The sequence below is a fragment of the Notolepis coatsorum genome, assembly GCF_963971535.1.
Source record: "Notolepis coatsorum genome assembly, chromosome: 1".
Classification (NCBI taxonomy): Eukaryota; Metazoa; Chordata; class Actinopteri; order Aulopiformes; family Paralepididae; genus Notolepis; species Notolepis coatsorum.
In genome coordinates, this window is record NC_140165.1 from 127,197,658 (window position 1) to 127,224,835 (window position 27,178).

Consider the following 27,178-nt stretch of genomic DNA (forward strand, 5'->3'; position numbering starts at 1 on the left):
CTAAAGAATGGTGTTGTCTCACCCTACTCGCATGTTGAGGGAGAGCACCATAGTATTACATTATACACTGAGAAACCACGGCCGAGAGTGAGCTCTCCGGGAACAACCCCACTTTGCCCGACACCTTGTCATCAACCGTCTTCCAGTTTGACTTCCTGTTATAACGTTCTAATCTACACTGCTGCCACATATCGTCAGAGGTGAATTACAGCCATTTTGTATAAATAAATTAAAACGGGTAAAACGGGAAAATATTTTAACGGGAGGACGGGGAGGACGGCGGGAGAGAAGGTTGAAATACGGGAAAATTCCGGGAAAAACAGGAGGGTTGACAGGTATGCTGTACATTGGAGGGGGTTGTGTTAGGACATTTGTAGGGGCCAGTTTTGAATTGCAGTCTCCCATAGGTGTTCTTTGAGAGTGGTTTTGAAAGTGGGTAGCAATTCACATTCCTTTACAGCTTTGGCTAGGGCATTCCACATTGATGTGGCATAATTGCAAAACGTGTCTAGTCCCTTGTTTGAGCCGAATCTGGGTTTATGATTTGTGGAGCTCCCTCTGGTGTTGTGATCGTGGTATTCACTGACCTTTGGGAAGTATTTTGACATGTACATGGGGACCTTGCTCGTGTAGTGTATCTTGTAGACCAGGCCCATTGCAAGTTGCTGTACTCTGTCGTCTACTCTAAGCCATCCTAGGTTGTCAAAGTGGGCAGGGGTGAGGTGGGTTCTAGGAGTAAGGTCAAGCAGTAGTCTGACCAGTTTGTTTTGAGATGTTTGTAATTTTGTTTTTAGCGCCTTTGAGGTGCTTTGGTACCATGAGGTGCAAGCATAGTCGTAGTACCCTTGAATGAGTGCTCCTGCCAGAGTCTTCATGGTATTCTTGTTTACCAGAGAGGAGATCCTGTACAAGAATCGAGTTCGTTGGTTGACTTTTTTTATTACCTTGGATGCCATTTTGTCACAGGAAAGATTTGCCTCTAGGATGGAACCTAGGTATGTAATTTCATCTTTCCTTGTGACAATATTGTCACCCACTGTAACTGAGAAGCCGTAGGTCTTGCTGAGTATTTGATCCGAAGAGAATGGACTCTGTTTTACCCAGGTGTAATGATAGTTTGTTATCAGCGAGCCAGGTGCAGATTCTGCCGAGTTATGAGCTGAGGGTTTTTTCAACCTGTAACTTGTTCTTGTCAGAGACCAGCAGGGCTGATTCGTCTGTGAACAAGAACAAGTTGCAGTCACAAGCTGACGACATGTCATTTGCATAAATTAGGAACAGTAGCGGTCCTAGTATGCTTCCTTGTGGAACACCACAGCTCACTGTGAGGGGGGGGGGGGGGGATAGGGTACCGTTTACCTCCACCATCTGTTCCCTCCCCTCAAGGTATATTGCATCCAGCTCACTGATAGACTATCAAAACCAATTGCTTTTAGCTTGTCAATCTGAATGGAGTGATTGACAGTATCGAAGGCCTTTTGTAGGTCCAGCATGACCATGGCGCAGTATTTGCCCGCGTCCACCTCTTGTTTGATGTGGTCGTTCAAATAGAGAAGGCATGTGTCATTGGAGTGGGATGTTCTGAAGCCAGATTGGAATTCGTAGATTCGATTTTTTTCCGCAAGGTACTTTTCAACCTGTAGGCTATAGTGTTATACAATGACGGGAAGCTATTGCGGAACAGTAATGGAACCATATGGAACAGGAGTACACCTTTTTGAATACCTTAATGCACACAAGTTCATGTTACATGTGAGGAGTTTCACAGAAATGCATAAAGTCAAACGGTCAGTTTATAATACAGAAAGGTACATTTTAGAGGCAATTCACAAAAGTAATTTAGGTATAGACAAGTGCTATTGTACCTACTTATGTAAAATATTGCTGAAGTGACAGTACTTCTACTTGAGTAATACATGGCAGTGCTCTTTCCATCTCTGTAACAGATGGTTTCATCCAAGGAAACTATAAAAGAAGGAAGACTCATTACGTCAGAACACCAGCGCTCTATGCTTGGTGCCATACAAGCTATTTGAGGAAATATACACACCAACGAATATATCAAATGTTAGCTACATCCAAGGTAATAACCTGTTTAATGGTGAGGGTTAAGGGTTAATGATGATGAGGAGGAGATGGCGATCCGGTGTTGCGTGCGCCGATCCCATTCAGCAGAACGTTTTCACACTACGCGCTACACAGTGACGAATGGACCCTTCCTTCTTTTATAGTTTCCTTGGTTTCATACAATGTGGTAGCTAACTGTAGAGAACGTTTAGATTATATTAGATTCAAATGTATTGTCATTGTCATTCATTATACAGCACACGTACAGTACAGTACAGTATTATATAGTTCAGCTACAGATTGTTTAGCCAGTAAATTGTCTAGCAGTAAGTATTACAACAGTTATGTCCCGGTGTAAAAGAAAACCGACAGAAATAACTAGCAACACTCGTAGCAAGTGATGAGCATGTGCATTGCTGCACATTTTGTTTACGAATGTTGTCAAGGTTACCAGTCCCGCAAGGCATGCTGGTTTGAAATAAAATGCAGAGAGAAACGCCGGTGAAAATAGAAGCGAGTGGACCAATAGCGTTGTCCCATCCGCTGTTGCCAGCCAATAGGACATGGTCAATACAGCATTCTATGGCAATTACACACCCACATTACTTTTGTGTCGACCACTTCGCGGGAGTTGTCGCCGTAAAACCAAGCATCTCTTCAAAGTAGATAAATAATCTACGTCGGAATATTAGGTAAATGTGTTATATTTATGGAGTTTGCAAACAAATGATTAATGTAACCGTTTTCAACGTTATTAGAACGATTAGATTTGTCTTGAGGATAGTGATTGCTTTCTTTGGTCAAGTGAATGACTTAGCAAGCAAACGCTAACCGTAACGTGTCTTGCTCATTCATTTAGCTGTATTCTGCACGGTAGTGTTGCTAGCTAATGTTAGTTTACATAAGGCCGCTTAGTGTTAACGTTAGTTGGCTAAAAAAAAAAAAGCCAATAGTATTTTCTTGTTTCAGTTAGACAGTATTTGCATGCATTGATTTAACGCTACGGCTATGTTGCTTGATTTTTAAAGCAAACAAAATGTTGATCGATTTGCGTAGACAACGTTGTATCGAGTTGCCTTTAACGTCAACGTACAGGCGGCGCGATCCCTGTGCGGGAAGACGTAACGTTATTCCTTTCAGACTTCACCATAACCAGCGAACGTAGGCTAGCTAACACTAGCTATAATTTCCACATGCAATAATATTAAGCTAATGATAGACGTTCTGCGTATCCATAGAAACTGACACCAAGCTGAGCGCGCATCCATCTAGTAGCCTGATGCTGCTGCGTTATTACGCAACACTGGTGGAGAATAGATGGCTAGTTCCACACACAGGGGATGTCATGTGTTGCTTGTTATGTAACGTGAACTTGGCTAGCTTGTCTCTGGTTGCAGGCACCCAATATGGTAACATGTTTCCCCCCTGCACGTAGAGCTAACATAACGTACGATTTAATCGTGAATGATCATTTGGCGCCATTGTGTGCCAACTCGAAGATTGTGCTCAGGCGAGTGAGTGCTTGTGAATGTGCCTTTTTAAAGAAGTTAAAAGGTCCGCTGTGTTTTGGTTTCCCAGGGCAACCATGTCTGACAGAAAGGCCGTAATCAAAAATGCAGATATGTCTGAGGACATGCAGCAGGACGCGGTGGAGTGTGCCACACAGGCCCTGGAGAAATACAACATAGAGAAAGACATCGCTGCATACATCAAAAAGGTAACATTGTCCCACTGTTCATGTTCTGTGGTATGGCTGGGCGATATGGTTCAATATCACACCACAATATTTTACCGTACTTATTTTGGACCGATTCTGTAATACAATTGTTGTTTGTACTTAATTGTTAAATGTAAAATGTTCGTACCAAAAATGTTTAGCGCCGCAGCATGGAGCAATTTGTAAACAACTTGCCATTTGTAAATGTTAAAGTATATATATACATTTCTGTGATCCCGTTGTCAAAGACTCATGCTGTGCTTGTAATCATTGCAACAGATATCTGGTATAGTTAAAATCTTTGAATATAGTTGAAGGAGAAGTGTAATTTAGGACCCCTAGCCCCATTTCCTACTTGCCATCATGTTGCCGATTGGTAGTCCTTAGCACAATCCATGTTCTTCATACTAGCTCTGACTAGTTAGCCACAACTCGAATGCTAAGTCAACAGGGCCTCACTAAACACTGAAACCTACTCCACGGTAAGTAGATTTAATTGTTTATTTCAGGGCTTGTAGACTGGTGCGAAGCCCCAATTGACTTTGCGTTAGTTTTATGGCCAATTAGCTGGATCTGAGAGTATCCAGTATTAAGAACAGCATGGACTGTGTTGAGAAAAGACTACTGATTGACATTATTATTATTATAGGAAACGGGGCTGGGGGTCCAACCATACCCATTATTCTGAAGTATTTCATGAGTTCCGTGTCCCATCTGTGTCCCGTCTCAGGAGTTTGATAAGAAGTACAACCCCACCTGGCACTGCATCGTTGGGAGGAACTTCGGCAGCTACGTGACTCATGAGACCAAGCACTTCATCTACTTCTACCTGGGCCAGGTGGCCATCTTGCTGTTCAAGTCCGGCTGAGGAGAACCGCTTTCTACACCGACCACCATTATATATATTGACTGATTCGACAGAAAGGCTCTATCATTCCTGGTCAACGGGCACCGCCTTTTTCTGTGCTGCTTTCTACTTTGTTCTTTCGTTTTTTGAGTGAGCAAAACATGGCCATGTGAGAGAAAATGAAACGTGTATTTATTTTTGTTTTCTATTGCATTAGTTGTGATGTCTTTATTTTTTTATTTTATTAAAGCGTACTTGTTTGGCTGTCTTGAGGTGCATCTCCTGGATTAATTGTTGTTTCATCAGGAACGTCTACATCCTGTGTGTGTATGAGGTCTTCCGCTTTGGAGCTCTTCAAGATGTCGTTTTGTTGGTGTCGATGAAGTCCAACATATTGCTATATTAAAAGGGTCACATCTTAAGTTTGTTTTGAAATGTACTATGTCTCAGGGTAAGAATGTTTTGTGTCTTCAGTCAATATATATTTCAATATGGTATTTTGTATGGTTTTGAAGAATACGTTCTTGCATGCAGGAAAATGACAACTGATCAGCTAACAGATCTCAAGTGTGTAAAGTGTCAATTAAGACTATGAAATTGTAAAAGCCAATAAGTAGTTATATTTTAATTGTAGATATCAGAATATGCCTTTAAAATAGTTTAATTAATTCTAGCTGACGTCTAGTAGCTTTAGATTGCCCATAAAATCAATGCAATATGGCACATGTTTTAGTGTAAACGTACACTTACTGGCAGTGCCTGTGTTGGCCACCTCATCCCATGTTAGCGTAACTATTTATGAGCACTTGGAATTGGATTCCTCTACACACTGAGGAACAAAGTGGTGTCTGGGCTGAGGAAGGCCAAGACTAATTGAAGAGGCTAATGGTAGCAGTTCCAAACTGGCAGCATATCTCTATCTAGACCAGGGGTCAGCAACCTTTTTGACATGGAGTGCCTGTTTGAAATATAGTTGTAACTAGTGTGCCTCAACAATATTCAATGCATCGTAATTTTTTTTTCTGATAATCAGGTATTTTTAATGATAATTTTTACATTATTACATCATTATTGTTATTGTTATTATTAACTATTATTATGATGGTTGTATCAACCCTAAATCTGAGTTGGGGGGGGGGGGAATGCAATGCAGACAAACAGCTGCATACAGTGCGACCATTTCACTCACATTTGCCCATTCATTTTTGGACACATCACACACCATCGGTGTGTGTACTGTACGTGTGCTGTCATAGCTCCACCTACAGGCCTAATGGAGAACACCTGGAGAACACCAGGATGTGAATGGAGGGTGAATGTGATGTATATCGTGTAAATAAGTTTTGATTGATCGCAAGACTACACTGTAAAAAAAAATAGTAATAAGTTACCAGAACTTAAAAATATTGAGTTCAGTTACTGTGCATTAAGGTTTTCAGTTTTCAATCCATAATAAGTTAACAGAAAAATAAGTACACAACCACATTATTTCAACCTAATAAACTATGTTTATTGTCATTGTTTTAAGAACACAAGTTGACTTGGTAATACTCACATTTTGAGTAAAAAAAAAATGGCTTTTAACATGTACAATGTTCAATGAAATAGAAAAATAAATAATACAAATTGTTGATTAATCCCACTGGTCACAATGGTGACCGTAATAATGTTTTTGTTATAAGGCTCTGCAAATGTTACTGAATGATGTAGCAATGTATTTCCAGCTAAATTGAAATAATAAACAAATAAAGGGTCTCAATTAAATATGTGGTAGTAAAAAGAACCTGTGGGAGGATTTCAACAAGATAAATGTGACAACAGTGCAAAATATTTCACTATAATATTTCAGAGCAAAATTTTTTTTTTTTTTTTTTTATACTGCTGCTGCCTGTGCCTATGCAAATGCCCCCGCGTGCCTATGCAGGCACGCGTGCCTAAGGTTGCCTACCCCTGATCTAGACTAACAAACTCAAGCAAGCAAAAGCACCCCAAAATAAGGAGTCTTAAAGTAGATAATAACCTAATTGATAGTGATGAGTGGGCTATGTTTTCAACCGTTTCTTTAATGTGTACATTAACTGGCAACTTATTTTCAACCAACTGAGTTATCTTCTGTAGAACATGGTGATGTCAGATGATTTTTCTTTACATCAAAGAGGTATCCAGTGATCGTTAAAAAGATAGTGAACATGAGTAACTCGACGGCAAAGGATATTGATAACATCTGCTGCTTTTATTAAGAAACACCATAACCGTTTGCTGGAGCCCATTATTAATTTAGTAAACCTGTCTGTCGATAACGAATACATTCCCAGAGAGCTGGAAAATGGCACTAATTAATTACCCAGATGTATAAATCGGGAGACAAGGACATGGCAAGTAACTACATGCCCATTGGCATCCTGCATGTAGAAGATTGTTGCTGGAACTTTTAAGAGGCCAATCAATTGCTCCCTCCACAGCAATTTGGGTTTAGACCTACATATTCCACAGTCACACAGCTAATTGTTATCTTATTGAGAGGGTCAAATGTCTATTAGTCAAAGGACATGTTGTAGGGAGTGTTTCTGTACCTAAAAAAGGGCCTTTGACCAGGGCGGCTACGTGGCGTAGTGGGCAAGGCACTCACCACGAATGCGGAGACGCTGGGATCGCCTGTTCGATCCCAGCGCTCCACATTGCTTTTTCATTTTTGCTGGTCGTCCGTACTAATACACTGGCCGTATTAGGGGGTGGGAAACTGATGGGTGGGGATCGGGCGTTGTGGACAGCGACTCCTACAGGTCGGTTGGTGCGCCTGCGCAGTAGAATCAGGAAGTGTCGGGGGCAGCGTGAGCCTCCCACGCGTTACTCCTCGCCACTGAGAGATCGAGCTGCGCAGGTGAAAAGATGCGACTGCTGTTACCTCAAGTACTGGAGGGGACTTGTGCTATGTATGACTTAGTCCACATTGCAGCCGGCTTGTGGGAGGCAAGAAACAACGTTCGTGACAGGGGAGGGTTGAATTGGACGATACGAAATTGGGATGGGAGAAAATATAGAAAAATGGGAGAAAAAGTGGATAAAAAAAAAAAAGGCCTTTGACCGTTAATCACAATGTTCTTTTGTCAGCTAAAGCATTTTAAGATGTCCACAGAATCAACACGGTGGTTTTAAGTCATACCTGGAGGGGAGACAAGTGTGTCAAGGTCAATGGGGAGAAATCCAAACTGCTTGCCAACAGCATGGGAGTACCGCAAGGGTCTGTACTTGGGCCAGTTATTAGTCATGTACATTAATGACCTACCACAAAGTTGTCCAGGTGTCAGCTGCCAGATTTATGCTGACGATACTGTCATCTATGTGTCTGCTAAAACAGCTAGCATGGCAGATGAGCACATGACCCAGGTGTTACATAACATCTGACTGGTTTGTGACGTCTCATTTGTCCTTGAATGTCAAGAAAACTATCTCCATACACAAAAGGCCTATAAATGATTTGTTTGAGGTGCAAATTAAAAATTAAATAATTGCTTAAGTGAATGAGGTCAAGTACCTAGGAACCAAAAATTTGATAAACGGGTACAATTATGTATGTATGAAGGTCAAGCCTAATTAAAACTGTTTTTATTAGAAGGGATTGGTCAACTAAAGCTGCTCAACTTTATATGCATGCTATGATTCTTTCCCACTTGTCTTACTGCATCACATCATGGTCACAAACTATAATATACCGTAATTTTCGGACTTTAAGCCGCGCCTTTTCCCCCCGTTTTTCGACCCTGCGGCTTATATGTATACGTGACCAAACCCGAAAATGTAAAAATCGAAATATTGCTTTTTTTACTGCATTGAAATGTTATTTATCTGTTCCCTTATTTGCTAAACTTAATACAACTTGTAAATGAGTTAATTCCTGTTATTACATGGCGTTTTAACATTCACAAAAATGCTTGATTGTGATTGGTCAATAGCGGTCAGTTATTTCTAGATAACGGACCGCTGCTATGGACAACGCGCAATAATGGCCACTGATACGGGTAACACAGCGCTATTGACCAATCACAATCAAGCATTTTGGTCGCAGACGGTCACGAAAGCTAAGCTCAGCATATGCACAGCTGCACTCATCAGATAATCAGACCACACACACCTGCCGGTGATGACAGAGGAGCCACAAAACAACTGCGTCTGCATTTGATCTCATCTCGTCGATGGTGTAAAATGAATTAGGTATATTGTTAGTAAGTTAGCCATGTAATAAGCGGGATAATGTATAGCTATACTCTGTCATTGTCGCAAAATAAATGACCTGTGTTCCAAACTCCATGTCGGTCAATTATTTTGTGACAACGACCTCGCAGCTATACATTATCCCTTACTTATTTGTCCGACAGTATTGTGTCCCAATGCTAATTATATATGGTAATTAAACATTAAAACAGCTCCGGCTTATATGTACACATCATTCAATTTAGCTGCTGCGGCTTATAGTGCGAAAATTACGGTACAAACAGGCTATAAAAATCATGGACCGTAAACCAATGCGATGGCATCACTGCAGTGTTTTGAGTAAGCACAATCATTTCACGTTTGACAATTTTCTGTAATATTAAAAATTTTGTAATGTTTGCACAATCATGCATCATTATTTCTGGACTTGTGGTTAGACATTAGAGCTCTACCAGAGCAAACACACGAGCTTCCAATAATGGTGACTGTACTGTTCCCATGTGCAAGAGTTCGTTTGGGCAGAGAAGGCAAACTTATGGCACTCTGCCTACTGGCTTAAAACAAGTCCAATGGCAACATCTTCAGCACAGGACTCGAGGTATGGCTGAAATCAAAGCAGCAGTGATCATATGACGCGGACTGGTTGTTATTTTGATGATGGATTCTAGTTACGATTTTAATTGTATTATCTCTTTTAGAAAAGCCTCTGAAAACTAGCACTTGTGCTATAAACACAAAACACATCTGGTCTGTCCACTGTGACTGGGCCAATGTAGCTGTGGTGTCCATTTTAAATAAGTTTCCACATCTGCAGTCTACATAACTCATTGAGGGCATTATGCTATTTAAGACAAACTGTTGGCCCTGAAGTTAGCAGGTTGCAGATCAGTGACTTCACCGAGAATTTTCACTGCACGATTACATTTCTCAGCATTCTCAACTGGAATGGTTAGCTAACATCCACCTAAGTTTCCCATTTATGGTCCGAGAGCCATAGCTCCAACTGCCTGGGGGAAATTGATCATCTTAATAGGCCATGGTGAATTCATTATGGAATTCCTAATGGTATAGGACAGTAATCATCTGTAAATGCTGTACCGTAAAGTAACTGGAATGGGTTTTAAGATTCCAAACTGCTGTGGGTGCGTAAAATAAATCTCCCATTCATATGGGCAATATTGCAGTCAATTTACTTGAAAACAAATCTGCATGACGATGGTTTCAAATAACTCGATTTAATTTCATCAAGGGGATCAATAAAGGAATATCTTAAACTTCCTAGTGTATAGTTTAAACATTTTGCTAGATAAATTAGGGCCATAAATCAAACAGAATAGCAAGACTCATTTGGATCACAGGGTCTTAATCGTCTTGTTCATCTTTGCAAGTCAACTAATTGGATGGAAACATCCAATCGATTCTCCTAAAGTTGAATAACAATATAACAAACTTAAGTTAATGGCGATGTAACATTTCTACCCACGACATTCAACGCAATAACTTGTGTCCATCCTAGAATAAACTTGAAATCTCAAAAGATTATAAAAATATCTATATATTTTTTCTTTTGCTTCCATCATTAAGCAAAGATTGTTTTGTTTACCGTAATTCCTCTACTACTACTACAAAAAAAGGAAGACAAAGACAAAATATAGCACTGGTCTGTGGAACGCTTTTATTACAACTAATTTTAGAAAACCAGCTTGTGGGGGAAAACACCGTTTGACAGGCAGAAGGAAGAACGCAGGTAACCCTTAAGTTGAGGGATTGCCTTGATGAGGGGCAGCAACTGAGAGTCCACAGTCTTCTGGTCCGCCTTCCTCTGCTCTGTCAGCTGGTACTTCTGTAGAACGGAGAGAGAACCAGAGGACAATGCATGAGCACTTCAGTCCAACTTGTTTTCCCAGACACAACACGTTTGGACGTGACGCTTACGCCAGTAATGTCTTTTTAACAACTAGCAGTGCCAAGCGCTCGTGACATGAGTCGTCATCAAGAGGGCACCTCCCATCACAGTAGTCTAGTTAGGCAAAAGGAATGGTATCCCACCCTTCCTGAAATTCCCCCATTCATGATTCAAGCTGCAGAAGGCAACACAAATCAGTTTACGTGCCCAGGAGAAATGGAGCAAGCTCTGCATCGCTTGCAACAAGGTTTTCCAGACTGCCACAGACACCAGCAGCTTTAACCCTCTTAAGCCCTAGCGATATTTTCCTAAAAATACATACCGAAGTAAATGGAAGATTGCTCCACTTCTACAAGGTCTATTTGCATGTTCTTTGTATCTAGGGACATCTATGGATCCCAGGGAACGTATTCCCACTGTCAATAGTGTATTTTACGATGAACCAAAGGAGAATATAAATTCTCTTTTCTCATCCGACTGGCAATATTTCATTAGCATGGTGTTATTCACTGAGCTCATTCAGCACGTTTTTGAGAGCACACGTACAAAAAATCTAAGCAAATGAATTAAGGGCAGATGATTTACAGGGTTTTTTGTAGATCCAGTACTGAATTCTGCCATTTGAATTTGTCATGCAATTTGAAATACGAATATAGAATATCGGGCCTATAAATGACCAAGACACACATCAATGGCTCGGGCCAAATCTCCTTTCCAATGGCAGTTTAATCTGGATTTAGTACCACCAGGCGCCCGACAGGGCAGCAAAAAGTGAATGAAAGTAGTAACTTTTTTATAATGTAAATATCTCCGCCATTTTTCATCAGATTGCAAAATGCTAGATGTTTACAGAAAGGTAAAGAAACGAATTATGTTCCATTTAATGGGAATAACATTCAGGTTTGTTCGACCTGTGAGATATGATCCAAAAAAAGTCAGCTGGAAGTCAGATGATCGACGGGCTGGCGTGAGCTGGGAAGTGTAGTTTTATGAAATTCTAAAGCCCTGGGTCTCCTTTCATCATGAGACTACAAACAAAATGGCGGCACAATTTCCTCATGTCTAATTCATCAGGTTTCTGTCGGGATGCACAGAAATATTTATGCGCATATTTAGCTAATAACACTTAACAAATGTAGTGCTGAAAATATACACTTTGGCTGCTGTTTTGATAGGATTAGGGTCGTTACTCTTGGCTACATTTGAAAAATAAATGAAACGTCAATTAATACGTTCTGTATTGATCGATTTATGGCGTGATATACCGGACCGCTTGGGCTTAAATTGAATAAATTAAATAAATAAAAAAGTATAATATAGGCAGGTGGGTTCTGCACTTTTGACAAGGAACAGGGTGGTGGTCTTAGTTTTCCGATCAGACCCCAGGAAGACCAGTCAAAAACGGCTCACTGCATCAATAACCAATCAGATGTTTTTGGCCTGCTAAGTAGTGTTCCTGGGGTCACATCGGAAAACTAAGACCACCATCACGTTTCTTTTCAGAGTACACAATGTGCAAAACCCCATGCAGAAGTTTGGAAATATATATATAGTTTTAAAGCTGCTAGTGCCCCTGCGATTATGTGGAAAACCTTTGTTGCACATGCATGGCCTCGACAAGTGATGCAGTTTGCTCCATTTGCTCTGGGCAGGTAAACTCACTCTTACCAATTTCTCCAAAGTTGCCTACTGCAGATTTAAAGTGTATTCCAAACATCAAAAAGTCTCAACTGTCTTAAGACTTACCTTCTCCTCCACTTCATGACAGAATTTTTAAATCAATAAGGAATCATTTTCACCCAGATTCACCTGCCCACAGAAAGGGAACCCATTCCAAATGGTGGTAAATGTTAGTGTATAATTCACCTCTTTTTCTGTGTCGAAGATCTCTCCCTCCTGGTGACGGGGCCTCCTCAGCCTCTTCTTCTTGAAGTAGGCGTCAGACAGAGTCTTCGGGACCTTCATGCCAGAGATATCAACTTTGGTTCTTGTGGCAATGACAAATTTCTGGTGTGCCCTACGCAGGGGGACTCTGTTCACGGCAAGAGGGCCTGAGAAAGCGCAAGAAAATGGGCAGATATTAAAGAAACTGAGTTCTATCCATTTGACCATCATGGGATAACAGTAACACCCAAAAAGAATGATAGTGTGTAACGTTTTTCTCACCAGTGACGAGGAGGAGACCACTGGAAAGCTGCTTCAGGAACACCACACGCTGAAAAACACAGGAGGAGAACGAGAGGTCAGTATCACACCAGAGGGCAGTGTGCATCAACCACTGCAAAACAGCCAATAGCATTTAGCAATTCATATAAATCGTTGCATTAAAGTGAGCTTAGAGCATTAAGTCAACCGCTCATTGGCAACACTAATTTAATTATGATCACCCGTTACTGGATTACAGTATGTCGTTTGCATAACAAAACATGTGTAATGATGAATCCTATGACTTTATTTGTGATGTCTAAAATATGACAAGCCAATGAACACAGAAGAAAACAGTGCATTTTGTCAAATGTAATAATATACAACTGAGATGCAGTGAACCAAAAACACTCAAAACATTCACACGCAATAATGATCAGATCATGTGCAATTCCAAGAAATTTATTTATTATGTTCAGATCCCTTTATTATGTAACACGCTACATATCCCTTCATTATGTAACACGCTCCATGTTCTTGGTTGAACTTATGGATTTGAACATTGTTGGAAACATTTGGGATGTTACAACTCAAAATATATAACGTGTAGTAGTTTTTAGGCATTTTAATGCTTTAATAATAAAGCATATTCCAAACATGCATTTTATTTAGTTTCTTATTGGTTCAGGATTTTGCAAGCAGAACGCCACATGTAATGCGTTTTCAGAGCGTGATTAATGGGACTGACATGAATGAGACAAAGGAAATGTATTATTATATTATATCTTTAAATAAATCTCCAGCAATCAACCAATGTTAGAGAAATTATATTCAGAGGATCCTCTGGCCCTCTTCATACACACCATCTAGGTCACACCATATGCATAGTGTGTGGGCGCTCTGCGTGTGCACAGTGTGCAGGCGCTCTGCGTGTGCAGTGTGTGTGGGTGCTCTGCGTGTGGGCACAGTTGCATGCCTGATTGCCTGTATAATTTGCCCATGTAACATTTGTTTGTGAGTGGGAGGGAGCGACACTGGGCTGTGGGATTGTGTGTAGATGAGTGCTTTAATGAGTCAGGTTCACCCATTTAATGGAAATTTAAGTGCAGCCAAGTAGAGAATGTGGCTGTAGAATAAATACAATGCATTTGATGTTTGTAGAGCGGCTGGGCAGCGTGTAGTCTTTTACCAACACACTTGCAGTGCCGCGTTCGGGTTCTGCGATCCGATTGGCCACTGACGTTTCTCTCTGCGCCAATCGCGTTACGCCTAGTTCTGCTCTACTATCCTCAGTTAACGTAATTTATACAAATGGAAGTATTGATTTCGCCGTAACGAATCATTAAAAAAATATACCGTTAACTGGAATATGTTAGTGGTTTGTCATGACAAACCAATATAAAATCGCGAATTAACCGGTGGCCCTAGTTATATGTACATTTCAACAAAGTGGAGCCGCGGGGTGGCCAGGTGGTGCAGTGGGCAAGGCACTCACCACCAATGCTGGAGACGCTGGGTTCGTGTGTTCGATCCCAGCTCTCCATTGTTTTCAGTTTGGCTGGTCATCCGTACTAATACAATTGGCAGTATTAGAGGGTGGGAAAGCTGATGGGTGGGTCCTGGGCGTTGTAAACAGAAAAATACTCCCTACAGTTCGGTCGGGGCGCCTGCTCAGTGAAGGAATGATCTGGAGGGAGGTAGTGTGACCTTCCACACGTTTTTTTTAAAGGGTTTAAAATACATCTGCCGCAAGGGACTTCCATAGCATACACCTTCAAATCCAGCTAGCGTTGATGCTATTCAATGCTATCATACCCAAGTAACCCAACTAACGTTAATGCCATTCAGAATTTATTAACATAGCTACAACAACACAGTAACGTTAATATAATTACATGCATCATTGTTTACAATGAACGGTGGGGCTAATAGGAAGGACTGGACACGGACAAGTTAAACAGCAATCAATTAACTGGACACAAGCAGAAGGCGACGCATCATTTTTACTTCAGGTCGGGGGGGTCAAAATAAAAGAGCGGCGTCTAAAGCACCGGAAATACATTTATTTTGTACATCATTTAACGTTAACACGAACCTAAACTAACTTTTCCCCCGACCGGAAGTAAAAATGATGAGTCGCCTTCTGCTTGTGTGTCCGGTTAATTGATTGCTGTTTAACTTGTCCGTGTCCAGTCCTTTCGATTAGCCCCACTGTTCATTGTAAACAATGATGCATGTAATTATATTAACGTTACTGTGTTGTTGTAGCTATGTTAATAAATTCTAAATGGCATTAACGTTAGTTGGGTTATTGGGTATGATAGCATTGAATAGCATCAACGCTAGCTGGATTTGAAGGCGTATGCTATGGAAGTCCCCTGCGGCTCCACTGTTGAAATGTACATATAACTAGGGCTATAGGATAACCACCGGTTAATTCGCGATTTTATATTAGTTTGTCAAACCAATTACATAATCCAACATAGGGCTGGGCGATATGGCCAAAAACGTTATCGCGATAAAATTATTTTCATATAACTCTATATCGATAATTATCGTCGATATAATGTCTGTCAAGTTTAATTAACTTCTTATGCCCGGCGCCGATGGACGGGCTATTAATAGATTTGTTTTGCTGCTGCGAATGTCTCGAGTTGATGTCGTCATCAGCCCGCGCACGTTAGCAGTTAGCCAGAGCAAGCAGTGTATCCCATGACAATGTACTAAATATCCCTAAAATACTCTGTTCCGCCCCAATACATTGCAATGACGTCCACCGTATACCACACACTACTATAACCGTGGCATCAGAATTGACGCCACACACCAACTCGGCACGTAAACTATAAAATATCGCCGTGCAAGCTAATTATCCTAGCCAGCCAAACTATAAAATAGCGCCGTGCAAGCTAATTATCCTAGCCAGCCTTGTTTACTACCTCTCTACCCAGAGGTGCAGCGCGGGTCTCCTTCGCTCTCTGCCATCTCCTTCACTGATTGGTTGTTAGTGCGTGTGCTCATATCAAAGCTTGGAAAATCGATATAGCGAAACTTTGCGACCACGTTTCATGTTTATTTCGAGGAAATAATTTATCGCGATAGTTAGTTATCGTTTTATCGCCCAGCCCTAATCTAACATACGTGTAAGAAACTAACATCTTCCAGTTAACGGTATATTTTTTTTAATGATTCGTTACGGCAAAATCAATACTTCCATTTGTATAAATTACGTTAACGAGGATAGTAGAGCAGAACTAGGCGTAACGCGATTGGCGCAGAGAGAAACGTCAGTGGCCACTCAGATCGCAGAACCCGAACGCGGAACGGCAAGTGTGTTGGTAAAAGACTACATGCGGCTGGGCAGCCTGGTCATTAACAGACTGCCTCGCGACACGGCTGGAAGGTCACCCAGGTTTGATTGGGCATAACAAAAAATATTGTTTGTTTCCGGTTGCCGACCGACCCTGCCGATTTAGGTGCCACCCATTATATTTTATGATTTTTTTTTTAAATTATATTTATATAATAATAAAAAAAAAAAAAAAAAAAAAAAAAAAATCATAGAAATCTTAGTCAAACCTTTAGTATTATGGATATTAAACATGCTGGCAGAGTACATGCATCCATGTTGTTGTGAACATTTTAATTAAATAAAGAAATTCCCTATCCAGTCGCCGTGGGAAAGAATAAAATAAAATAAATTCCCTACCTACCCATGCCTTAACTGACAACCAACAGGAAACACGTGTTCACATGTTTTATCCATTTGTTCTCCATTCAATGAGAACAAATGGTCTCAAGTCCTTCAGCAAGCAAGTAGTTTCATTGTTGCTTTGCATTGTGGGATAGAATAGGACCCAATAGGGAAAGCCATACAGTCCCAACTTGAAAGATCTCCTCCAGATGTATTTTAAACCCTTTAAAAAAAAATACACAGCAACATTATGAGAAATGCACCTAGGGTAGTACCTAGTCTTCTCCAGAGTAAAAAAAAAATATATATATATATATAAAAAATAAAAATAAAAAATAAAAATAAGAAATTGATACAAATTTCCTCCTTGTGCATTCAATACTAAGATAAGATGTTTTTGGCCAACAGCTAGGCTTGCTGATCCGTATCAACCTCCATTAATTTGTGCAGCTGGATGGCCTTCTACTGAAAACAGAGGAATTAGTATTTATCTTCTGGTCTGAACCTAGAGAAGACGGTAAGTAGTAGGTAGTGGTACATGTCTCACAATGTTGGCATGTTTCTTTAACCTCTTAACACTTTCAATGCCAACGACGAGATACCTCGTTTGTTCATGCCGACCGTTCATTGCCAACGACGAGATCTCGTTTTTTTTTGGCGATTTGAATTCATATTTCATCAATCTAGTCTCACGTTAGTGCTGCAAACTCTGAGCTCCATTGGGAAAATACCGCCCCCTATCGTCTCTCCCTGTGGTACTGCACCCCTTTGGAATGGATTGAATGAAACACATGGGGGGGGGGGGGAAATCCAGCTTCCTCATTTTACTTCTCAGGCAAGTCACCCGAGAGGATCGGATTCATTGCCAAGCCCCAAAACAGCATGGAATACATATTTCCAGTACCCAGCGTTGGATCAATAAAACGCATCGATATTTGGAATGGCGATCAGGAATTGGAATAATCTTTTTGGAGAAGATCTGATCTGAGGTAAGGAATCTATTTTACCAGTCTTGGGATAATCAGATCTATGTGTGTGCTGATCAGGAAATGAGACGTTTTGCCCTGCGGCTTCGGCCGGTCGTCATACTAACTCGTTTTGCTGAGTTAGGGGGAGGGAAGTCGTGGGTGGTAATCTGGCGTTGTGGACAGCTACAGGTCAGGTCTGGGCGCCTGCTCAGCGAAAGGCAGGAAATGGTGAAGGCAGCGTGACCTCCCACGCGTTACGCTTCACCAATGAGTCCTCGCTGCCAGGTGAGAAGAGAGCCACTGGCTGTCTCCACATGTGTCGGAGGAAGCATGTGGTGGACTTCAGGGTTCCCTTGTACCGACCAGTAGAAGGAACATGCGCACAACAACCAGGTAGGGGAGGGGGGGGAAATAAATTGTGATGAAACAGAATATAAATTATGATTTTTCTTTGCATCTTCTGACGAATAATGGTGAATAACACCATGCTAAAAATGACCAGACATAAGAAACTGCCACCGAGCTTGTTCAGTACCTTCTTGAGATCACGTGTAAAAAAAAAAAAATCTAATGAAATGAATAAAGGGAAGATGATTAACCTGTTAAGCTGTAGCCCTATTTTCAGAAATTTCACCTAAAGGTACATGCCTAAGTAAATGGAAGATTGCTCCACTTCTACAAGGTCAATTAGCATGTTCCTGGTATCTAGGGGGTTCGATTTCCAGACCCGTCGTTATTTGCCGAATGTCTTCCCCCCCCCCCCCCCCCCGTTCCTCCTCTCTCTCTACTGGACTGCCCAGTAGTAAAAAGCGATAAACGCTAAAAATAAATCTTAAAAAAAGAAATTGTGCAGTGACAATAGTGTTGACAAAATGTAATGTATGGTTGTCAATCTCACAATCGGAAAAGAGCTTAAGAGATATAGTTCTGGAAATTAAGGTTGTGTTTTGATCCCAGTCAAACTGTGGAAAAGGTTGCCGTGTTTGACACGTATCCAGTACTTATACAATCCCAAAAGTACTAGTACCAAGTAAATGTGCTGTATACTGCGTGTGTGAACATCAACATGTTCAGTGACACACCTAGTATGTTATCATTTACTGTGACGCAAGTTGACCGTAACTCAGACAGCCTATTGATTAAGTAGTTACAAAAGTATATTGGCGCTAGTTAAGTGTCTGCAGATTGCAATCTGCTGTGAGCATGCATACAACACTGAATGTTAACGCAAGAAAGCATACAACACTTTTTTCTTCATAGTTTGTACTCAGTCCTACGGAGGTGAACTGGGCAGAGAGCAGCACCAGTCCATTAAATAGTAGAGCTGAGAGGAGGCTTTAGCATGGTGTCTGACTGTATATCCACCACTGACAGGGTGGCACAGAATTCTGCCATGCCTTACAACACTGAATGTTAACGCAAGCATGCAAACACTGAATTGTGAATGCAACAGCAGATGCATCCTCACCTTTCCACGGTGGCGGCCAGTGAGCAGGACAAGGACAGTTCCTGCGGTGATGGAGGCACGCAGCCTCCTCTTGTGCTCGGAGAAGGGCTTCTTCCCGTGGCTATGGAGTTTACGGGCAAGATCCTCTGTGGGGTAGTAGCGGGGCTATTGTAGGGAGCACACAGAAAAAGTAATCAGTTTCTTACATAAATATTACTGAAAGACACAAGGGACTGATGCACTCTACAAAACATATTCAAATACGTAAGGACGTGCATTGCCTTGTATTCCACTGGTAAGACTGCACTAAATCATACGCAACTAACTATATATATATATTTTTTTTTACTTTAGGTGTCGTCTTTGGAGTTGTGCCACTAATTAGTTGACTAAAACAAGCAGGAAACCGTTCAGACCAGCAGCACAACTAAATGCAGGCTTTAGGGTTGTTCATGAACCATTTCCCATTACAAGAAGCTTAAATCAACCTTTAAAATGGTAAATGGACTGCATTTATATAGTGTTTTTATCCAAAGCGCTTTACAATGTCTTTCCTCACATTATTTCATACAACAACGGCAACCATCCAAGGTGCCAACCTACTCATCGGGAGCAATTAGGGGTTAAGTGTCTTGCTAAAGGATACATCGACACGCTGCCCGGGAGGAGCAAGATCTAACAAGGAAACTTCCGGTGGCCGCTCTACCTACGTCACCCCTAATATTTACGACTCTGGTATGAGTGCAACCCTATCAACACAGTTCAGATTGTTGTGATGACGATTTTTTTCAAGGCGTTAAGAGTGGCAGCCTTGTGGGAACTGTATTTTATCCTAACTTCCTCCTAATACGGTCCAACCATTAGTATAGGATGGGCACGCCAGCTACCGAAATACATAGTACAAAAAACAAGAAGCCCGCCAGCTGTTAAGACCACTCCTGACTAGTATGCAGTCAGGAAAAACTACATTGACAAAGCATTAGGTCTTGCGATTGAGTCTTTTATACCTATTCTTATGTCTGAAATGTATGCAATTTTTTATGTTGTCAAATTCTTTTTGTCCTCTTTTTCGCAGTCTCATTTTCCATGCTTTTGTCCCCATCCCAATTTAGTCGTTATGCCTTATGTTGTCAATTTGTGTCGATTTTATGCCTATGTTCATTTTATACTAATTGCTGTGGTGCACTCTGGACTGTGGTCCTGTGTGAAGAGTACCCGGTACTATAAAGAGTTTTTTTTTTAACAAATGTTTTTTATTTACCCTTTAACACTATGATCGCCGCGGACGAGTTAAGACGTCATTCCGAGCCATGCTCATTCTGCCGAAGACGCCGTAACTCGTCTTTGATGTCAATATTTCAAAAATCTGTCATCGAAATCATATTTCCTTTCCGGAGCCCTGAGACACACTGGTGATCTCCTCTCAACTCTAGCGGTTCAAGAGCGCCATCTGGTGGCCGATCGCCAACCGGATATTAACCTTTGAACCGGTAGTACTCATCCATATGTGGTCCGGCCACTCGCTATAGCTCCATCTTGAAACACTGGATAATAGATCGCTCGCCCTAACTCAATAAACAACGTTATTTGGACATATATACTATTATACAACCTGGAAATGGATCGGGCATTTCTACATCCCATAATAGAAACAAATCTGTTCCACGCTCATCTGCCAGCGGCGCGAGGAAGCCACGGTAAGATTCAGCGTTATTCTCTAACGTATTCTATACCAACTGATCTGATGAACATATGACCCACTCTGGATGAATCATCTAACGCTGCCCACGGAATTATAAACGATCCCCCGCCCATCCGGTCAACATCAGATGATGCGTAGAAACTTCTAGAAGTACGTACAGTTGAAACTTTTTATCTCGCAGATTCCTACCAAACTGTATTTGATCATCAATATAATGCATTTGGGGCTATAAATCACGTTCTGAAGAAAGCTGCAGAAAACGATAAAAACATACTTATACTTTAGACCATATTTTAGTATGAATATGTTAATGAAAAGTTTAACGTTGCTACACCCTGAACAATACATATAGGACATTGAATGGGCCATAATAATGGCAGTTTAGCAATAGAATTTAAAAAGTTATAGCCCTGCAAAGAAGGGGAACTTCTCCATAGACAAATAGAGCTGGGGAGGGATGGTAAATTATGAATTTAACCCATGGCGATCAAAGTGTTAACATAAAACTAGACACAATACATTAACAGTAGAAATCCACAATAAATCACAGGACTATGACCGATATAATAACAATAATGACAGTCCAGTACTTAAATCAAAATAAATGTAGATTAAAAGATATACACATAATAAATACAATACATATGCTCTTCCTTGCTCCCCCCCCCCTATAAAGGGTTATTCAAATGTATTATTGTTATATTGTATAAATGTGCGCACTGCATTGAAATGTCTAGACTACATTGAAAATGAGGGTGACCTCAATTGTAATTGAGAATAAGTAAAGGTTGATGATAGCACTGTGCAATGAAGACATCAATTTAAGTCTCCAGATGCGAGACATTAATTTACCCGTGCAAAGATTCTTGAAAATCGATATCACTTGTATTCTCTTTTATTCAGTCGCCTATCAACGACAGCCTATTGATAAGTAGTTACAAAAGTATATTGGTGCTAATGAAGTGTCTGCAGATTGCTGTGAGCATGCATACAACACTGAATGTTAACGCAAGCATGCATACAACACTTTTCTTCATAGTTTGTACTCAGTCCTACGGAGGTGAACTGGGCAGAGAGAGCAGCACCAGTCCATTCAATAGTAGAGCTGAGAGGAGGCTTTAGCATAGTGTCTGACTGTATATCCACCACTGACAGGGTGGCACAGAATTCTGCCATGCCCTACAACACTGAATGTTAATTGTAGAAATGTGTGCATTGAAATGTCTGTAGTCTAGACTACATTGAAAATGAGGGTGACCTCAATTGTAAGTGAGAATAAGTAAAGGTTGATGATGATAGCACTGTGCAATTAAGACATGATCAATTTAAGTCTCCAGATGCGAGGCATTAATTTACCTGTGCAAAGTGCACAGATTCTTGAAAATCGATTTCATCACTTGTATTCTGTTTTATTCAGTCACCTATCAAGTAATGCTGTAAATAAGGGGGGAATGATTATTTCTGGCACGTGTCCACAATTCTGCTCTTCAAAATAAGATGTCCCCAGCACCTACTTGGCTCTAATCAGTATAATTGGAAAAGCAGAAGCACAGTCAAGTGTCATGAATAATCATTGCAACTGTTGTATTGACAAGTAGCTGCAGTCTTAGGCCATGTCCTCACGTATCTGGATCTTTTGCCAAACGGATATTCTCAGGCTCTGTTTAAAATTAGGGATGCACCGAAAATTCGGCTACCGAAAATTATCTGCCGAAAATGGCTAAAAAGGCTCTTTCGGCCGAAAGGGTTTTAGCACCGAAAATATATGACCGAAAGTCAAATAACGTGTTGTTGTGATGACGTCATCAAAACGCGACTACAGACATACCGGTAGCATGCGCAACATGTAACGTGAGCAGCTTGGCAGCTCTTCCTGCATTCTACAGCCTGTGATAACTAACTCCTCTTGGGAGTAGGGATGCCCCCCGAAACCCGGTTCTAAACTAAATTAGAAAAAACCGGAGTATTGATCAGCTCCGACGTTAACGGTACTGCTATCAGTAGTCTAGGAGCGGTTTAGCTACGGAGCTAACAGTGTACCATCCATCTGCGACGCAACGGTGGCAGCAACAGTGAACACTGAGTAATGTTAACGTTATGACGAGTTCATACTACACTACACGTATGAACTCGACATAACGTTAATGTTACTCCGTTTAAATGAAGTGTTTAATTAGCAGCAATCTGTTGTTGAAAATGTATCGTTAAACCGGAAATGGAAATGCGAGGACAGGAAGTAGTCATCAATCGTTGTAGTCTTTTAGTCTTAACAGTCTGGAATTAATGTATGCATTCAAAAGTGCTGAATAAATGTTTTATGGGCCCATAATAAGTGATTATTAATATTAATTAAGTTAAGTTTAGCCATAATCATGTCTTTTGCCATAATCAGGTAGCTAAAAAAAAACATTATATATATATTATTCATTTTCGGCATTCGGTTTTCGGCCAACTATTTTCGGTATCGGTTTCGGCCAAGAATTTCCCATTCGGTGCATCCCTATTTAAAATAAAATCCCCGTCCACACCAGTGTTAAAAAAAAACTCCATCCAGACAAACACATAAACGCATATGAATTGCTCCAACAAGCATGCGGGCCAGCAGGTGGCGATAAGCGATATCCCAAATACCATGGTGGTACGAGCGGTCAGGATGACAGAAATGATAGGAATTGTCCATTGGTTCACCCAGCCCACTTCACCATTCCTAGCATTTCCATTGGCTATATTGACATACATAGATGATAAATAGATAGATATAGCGGAGGATTATGCAGTCCAGAGAAAACAACCAATCTAGATGTCACGATTCAATGCTTACTCCTGCGCGACGGAGAGATGCAATGTCAATGTTGAGATCACAATCTCCTAGCCGCTTTCGTGACTGATGCACCGAGTGAATCCACAGTCACTTACTCCTCAATAGGAATCCAACCTAGATTTACCATGAAGGACTGGTTCTAACCGAACCGTTCGTTATACAGGTATCACAGAGACGTTTCAAAGGTACTCAGTTGCACGAGGGTTTCGGACAGACATACGGGATGGTTTGAAATCTCTGCGTTGCTAATAAACATTTTAAATATTCTTTATAAACTGTTCAAAATGGCATTATTTCCGGCGTTGGGTGCATGCGCTGTGATCACACCAGGCAGCCAACGCCGGAAATAATGCAGTTTTTAACAGTTTATAAAAAATATAAAAAATGTTTATTAGCAACGCAGAGCTTTCAAACCATCCCGTATCTCTGTTCGAAAACTGCGAGTACCCTTGACATTTCTCTGTGATACTTGTATAACGAACGGTTCGGTTAGAACCAGTCCCTCAGGGTAAATCTAGGTTGGTTTCCTATTGAGGATCAAGTGACTGTGGATTCACTCGGTGCATCAGTCACGAAAGGAGCTAACAATCTCCGGATTCTGAAACTAAATATGGCGAGTCCTTATCACAAACTATATATATACTAATTATAACAAGACATTCATTAATTGCATTGTACTGTTCAGGTGTGGTGCCATCGTCGCATATATAAGTAAGGATAGTTTGAATGACAGCACCAAGTCCACCGAAGTTATTATTACTTCAAAGCGCTACTGCCTATATGGATAAAACAAGGTGTAATAAGGATGTTTTAGGTGGTGGTAGTTTCTCTGTTAGGACATTATAGCTGAAATATATAGCCTAGCTAGCCTATAGTCCAGGGGTCGGGAACCTATGGCTCTTCTGGTGACAGCATATGGCTCCCAGAAATGTTTGAGTATAAAAAAAAAAAAAAAAAATTTAATACTTGTGATATTTCTTAATAATACTGTGTCATTTTAAAGTAAACAGAAATTAGTTTTGAAGATACAGCTAATAGTATCTGTAGCTGAAGATATAGCGAGCAGAGCTGGTGAGGGAACACAAGTGGACAGAAATTAAAAATCTTCAACCTGAAGACCAGCTGATTCTTAAAACTTGGAACGAGCTTCCTGTGACATACCACACAATGCAGCGTGAGTATTGCCGTATTGACCATGTTTGGCTCTACATATGCATGTGGGCAGTCATTCTCGCATATGAGGAACATTAAGACCAACCTACGCTCACGTTTAACTGATGGAAGCCTCAACGCCTGAAGCTCAACCTCACCACGTATGAACCAGATTACAAGGCCATCAGCAAAACCATGCAGCACCAGAAGTCGCATTAAAAGTAAGATATTTAATTTATTATACGTTAAAAATACTATATGGCTCTCAATGAAATATATTTAGAAATATTTGGCTTTTATGGCTCTTCCAGTCAAAAAGGTTCCTGACCCCTGCTATAGTCGGTCTGATATATATTAGAGAAATAGTAAAGTAATATTCGCCAAACAATCTGACGGGCCAGATATTATTACGGCACGCCACAGTCTGAGCATGCGTAGTCGTTTATCTAGACTATGAGTTTACAGTGGCTGCACGGATCCACTTAACAGATTTTGGAAAATCTTCACTTTAAAATGAGTTTAAGAAAATCTCCGTTTATGTCTCTGAAAAAAGTGTGGATGAAAGGCCCAATCGTGGAATAAAATGTGCGTTTGGCAAAAGATCCAGATACGTGGGGACATGGCCTTACTTAATAGGAGACCAAGAATAAAGATGTAATAAAAGGTTTAAAAGTTATCAAATAGATTTTTCAAAAATCTACACATAATGTGCAGGTAAAGTCATAATACCACACATCTGGTGACCTAAACGCCTGTAGCTGTTCCGCAACCGTTCCTACTTCCGGGGTAGGCCTGATTGGCCAAGACAGGCACGTGACCCGCCGCGGCCACGCCCCGCGGCAGCCCCAGGAGCAAGCGCGCTACTGCTGGAGTTGGCTTCGCCTTTCACATCGCTGCCGTTGGCGAAAGCAGGATGAGAGCAGGATGAGAGGCGAGAGCGTAGATTTCGCTGTGTATCATTTAATCATTTAACATTTGAAAGGCATACATTGTTGTCATACAGAAGTACAGAATACTTTTATCCAAAATGCTTCTTACTGTTAGAGACTGTGCAGTGCACGGCTTTAGTCTCACTCGAGTGAGGAAGACCGCTGGTTCTCCAACATACAGCGGTGTGCTCTTCAGAATGTACCGGGAGAAACGTTTACTGTACCCCGCAGACATAAGACCGCTGGTTCTGGCACATACAGCCCGCTGGTTCTCCAACATACAGCGGTGTGCTCTTCAGAATGTACCGGGAGAAACGTTTACTGTACCCCGCAGACATAAGCATATAAGCAGTGCTTACTAACGTTATTAGTTACGTTATTTCTGACCGAATTAGTCATTCATTTGTCTGCTTTCGCCAACGGCAGCGATGTGAAAGGCGAAGCGAACTCCAGCAGTAGCGCGCTTGCTCCAGCAGTCGCCCCGCGTTACAAAAAACAATCCGCTTCGACAATGTTGACTGGAAATGAGTCATTGATAAGCAACGGGCAGATTAGACACAGCCATAATTTAAAACATAGATTAGGCGTTAACGCTAACATTGAAGTGGATGGTGGGCATTCAAGCACTAAATCGTGCGCCCCCTGCTGGCACTGAAAGTGTTAAGAGATTCATGCCTTTGAAAACAATTATTTTCAGCTATGGATTTGGATTGAAATCAATGATTTCTGGAGTCAGTCGACATTTTGACAAGTCACTAAAAAAGGAGACAACCCCGAATCTTTTGGCTATAGGACTAGAGACACTCTTTTGGGGTCGACTCACCACCAATCAGACATTCAGATGTATACTGAATGCATCAGTACTGCACCTAGACATGCCTATATGGACAATATATGGAGAAATTACTTGTGACAACTCACCATCTTGCGCAGCTTGACAACACGAGTGCCTCCATTCTTGTCTCCACCAACAGTCTTGTCGGTGGTGGCTCGGGGCTTGGCCTTCATCTTCTTCTCAATCTGAAACAATTAAACCAACAAAAACTCCTGACATGAGGGGTTGCGTACCCATTACATAACCAAAATTAAACTGTCCACGCCACACTAAGTCCTGTTTATAGTGTCATCAGTTTGTATCCATTTATGGTTGAAATGTCCTCAAATACATGCACGTACGGGAAGCACTGTCAAGCTACATTCACATCAGCCACCTTCCTCACCTTGGTCTCAGTCATCTTGGTCTTCCTCTTGTACATGGCCCTGCGACCATACATAGCAGAGCGGGAGTACCGGCCAATGCCGCGGGCCAGAACTGGGTTTCGGCTCCCATGCCTCTTCCTGACAGCCTTCTTCGTCGCGTCACCCTCTGCCATCTGGGGTAGAGAAAGACAATGGCAGTCATTAGAAAAACAAACGTCTCCCGAGGATCATACGTGTGAAGTCTTCGGCAGACAGGTTAACTGGTTGGTTGCATGCATGTGTGGCTATAGCAAAGAGTCATGTCAAGTGGCTAACGTTAGCAAAGAGTCATGACAAGTGGCTAACGTTAGCCACATAAGCCAGTATAGTAA

At 41.2% G+C, this 27,178-nt stretch overlaps 2 protein-coding genes across 2 annotated transcripts; one reads left to right on the forward strand and one right to left on the reverse strand.

The window, feature by feature from the left end:
* The first annotated feature begins 2,651 nt into the window (after positions 1–2,651).
* Positions 2,652–5,053, forward strand: dynll1 (dynein, light chain, LC8-type 1). The gene is made up of 3 exons (XM_084333510.1): positions 2,652–2,759; positions 3,646–3,784; positions 4,515–5,053. Exons 2-3 carry the CDS (start codon positions 3,653–3,655, stop codon positions 4,650–4,652), a joined length of 270 nt encoding a protein of 89 aa, XP_084189636.1. The 5' UTR covers positions 2,652–2,759; positions 3,646–3,652; the 3' UTR covers positions 4,653–5,053.
* A 5,442-nt stretch (positions 5,054–10,495) lies between these two features.
* Positions 10,496–27,001, reverse strand: rpl6 (ribosomal protein L6). Its single transcript, XM_084324955.1, has 6 exons — positions 26,828–27,001; positions 26,529–26,627; positions 19,025–19,168; positions 12,916–12,964; positions 12,616–12,800; positions 10,496–10,686 (listed from the first exon to the last, which is right to left on the reverse strand). The coding sequence occupies exons 1-6, from the start codon at positions 26,978–26,980 to the stop codon at positions 10,534–10,536; spliced, it is 783 nt and encodes a 260-aa protein (XP_084181081.1). The 5' UTR covers positions 26,981–27,001; the 3' UTR covers positions 10,496–10,533.
* Positions 27,002–27,178: the final 177 nt, after the last annotated feature.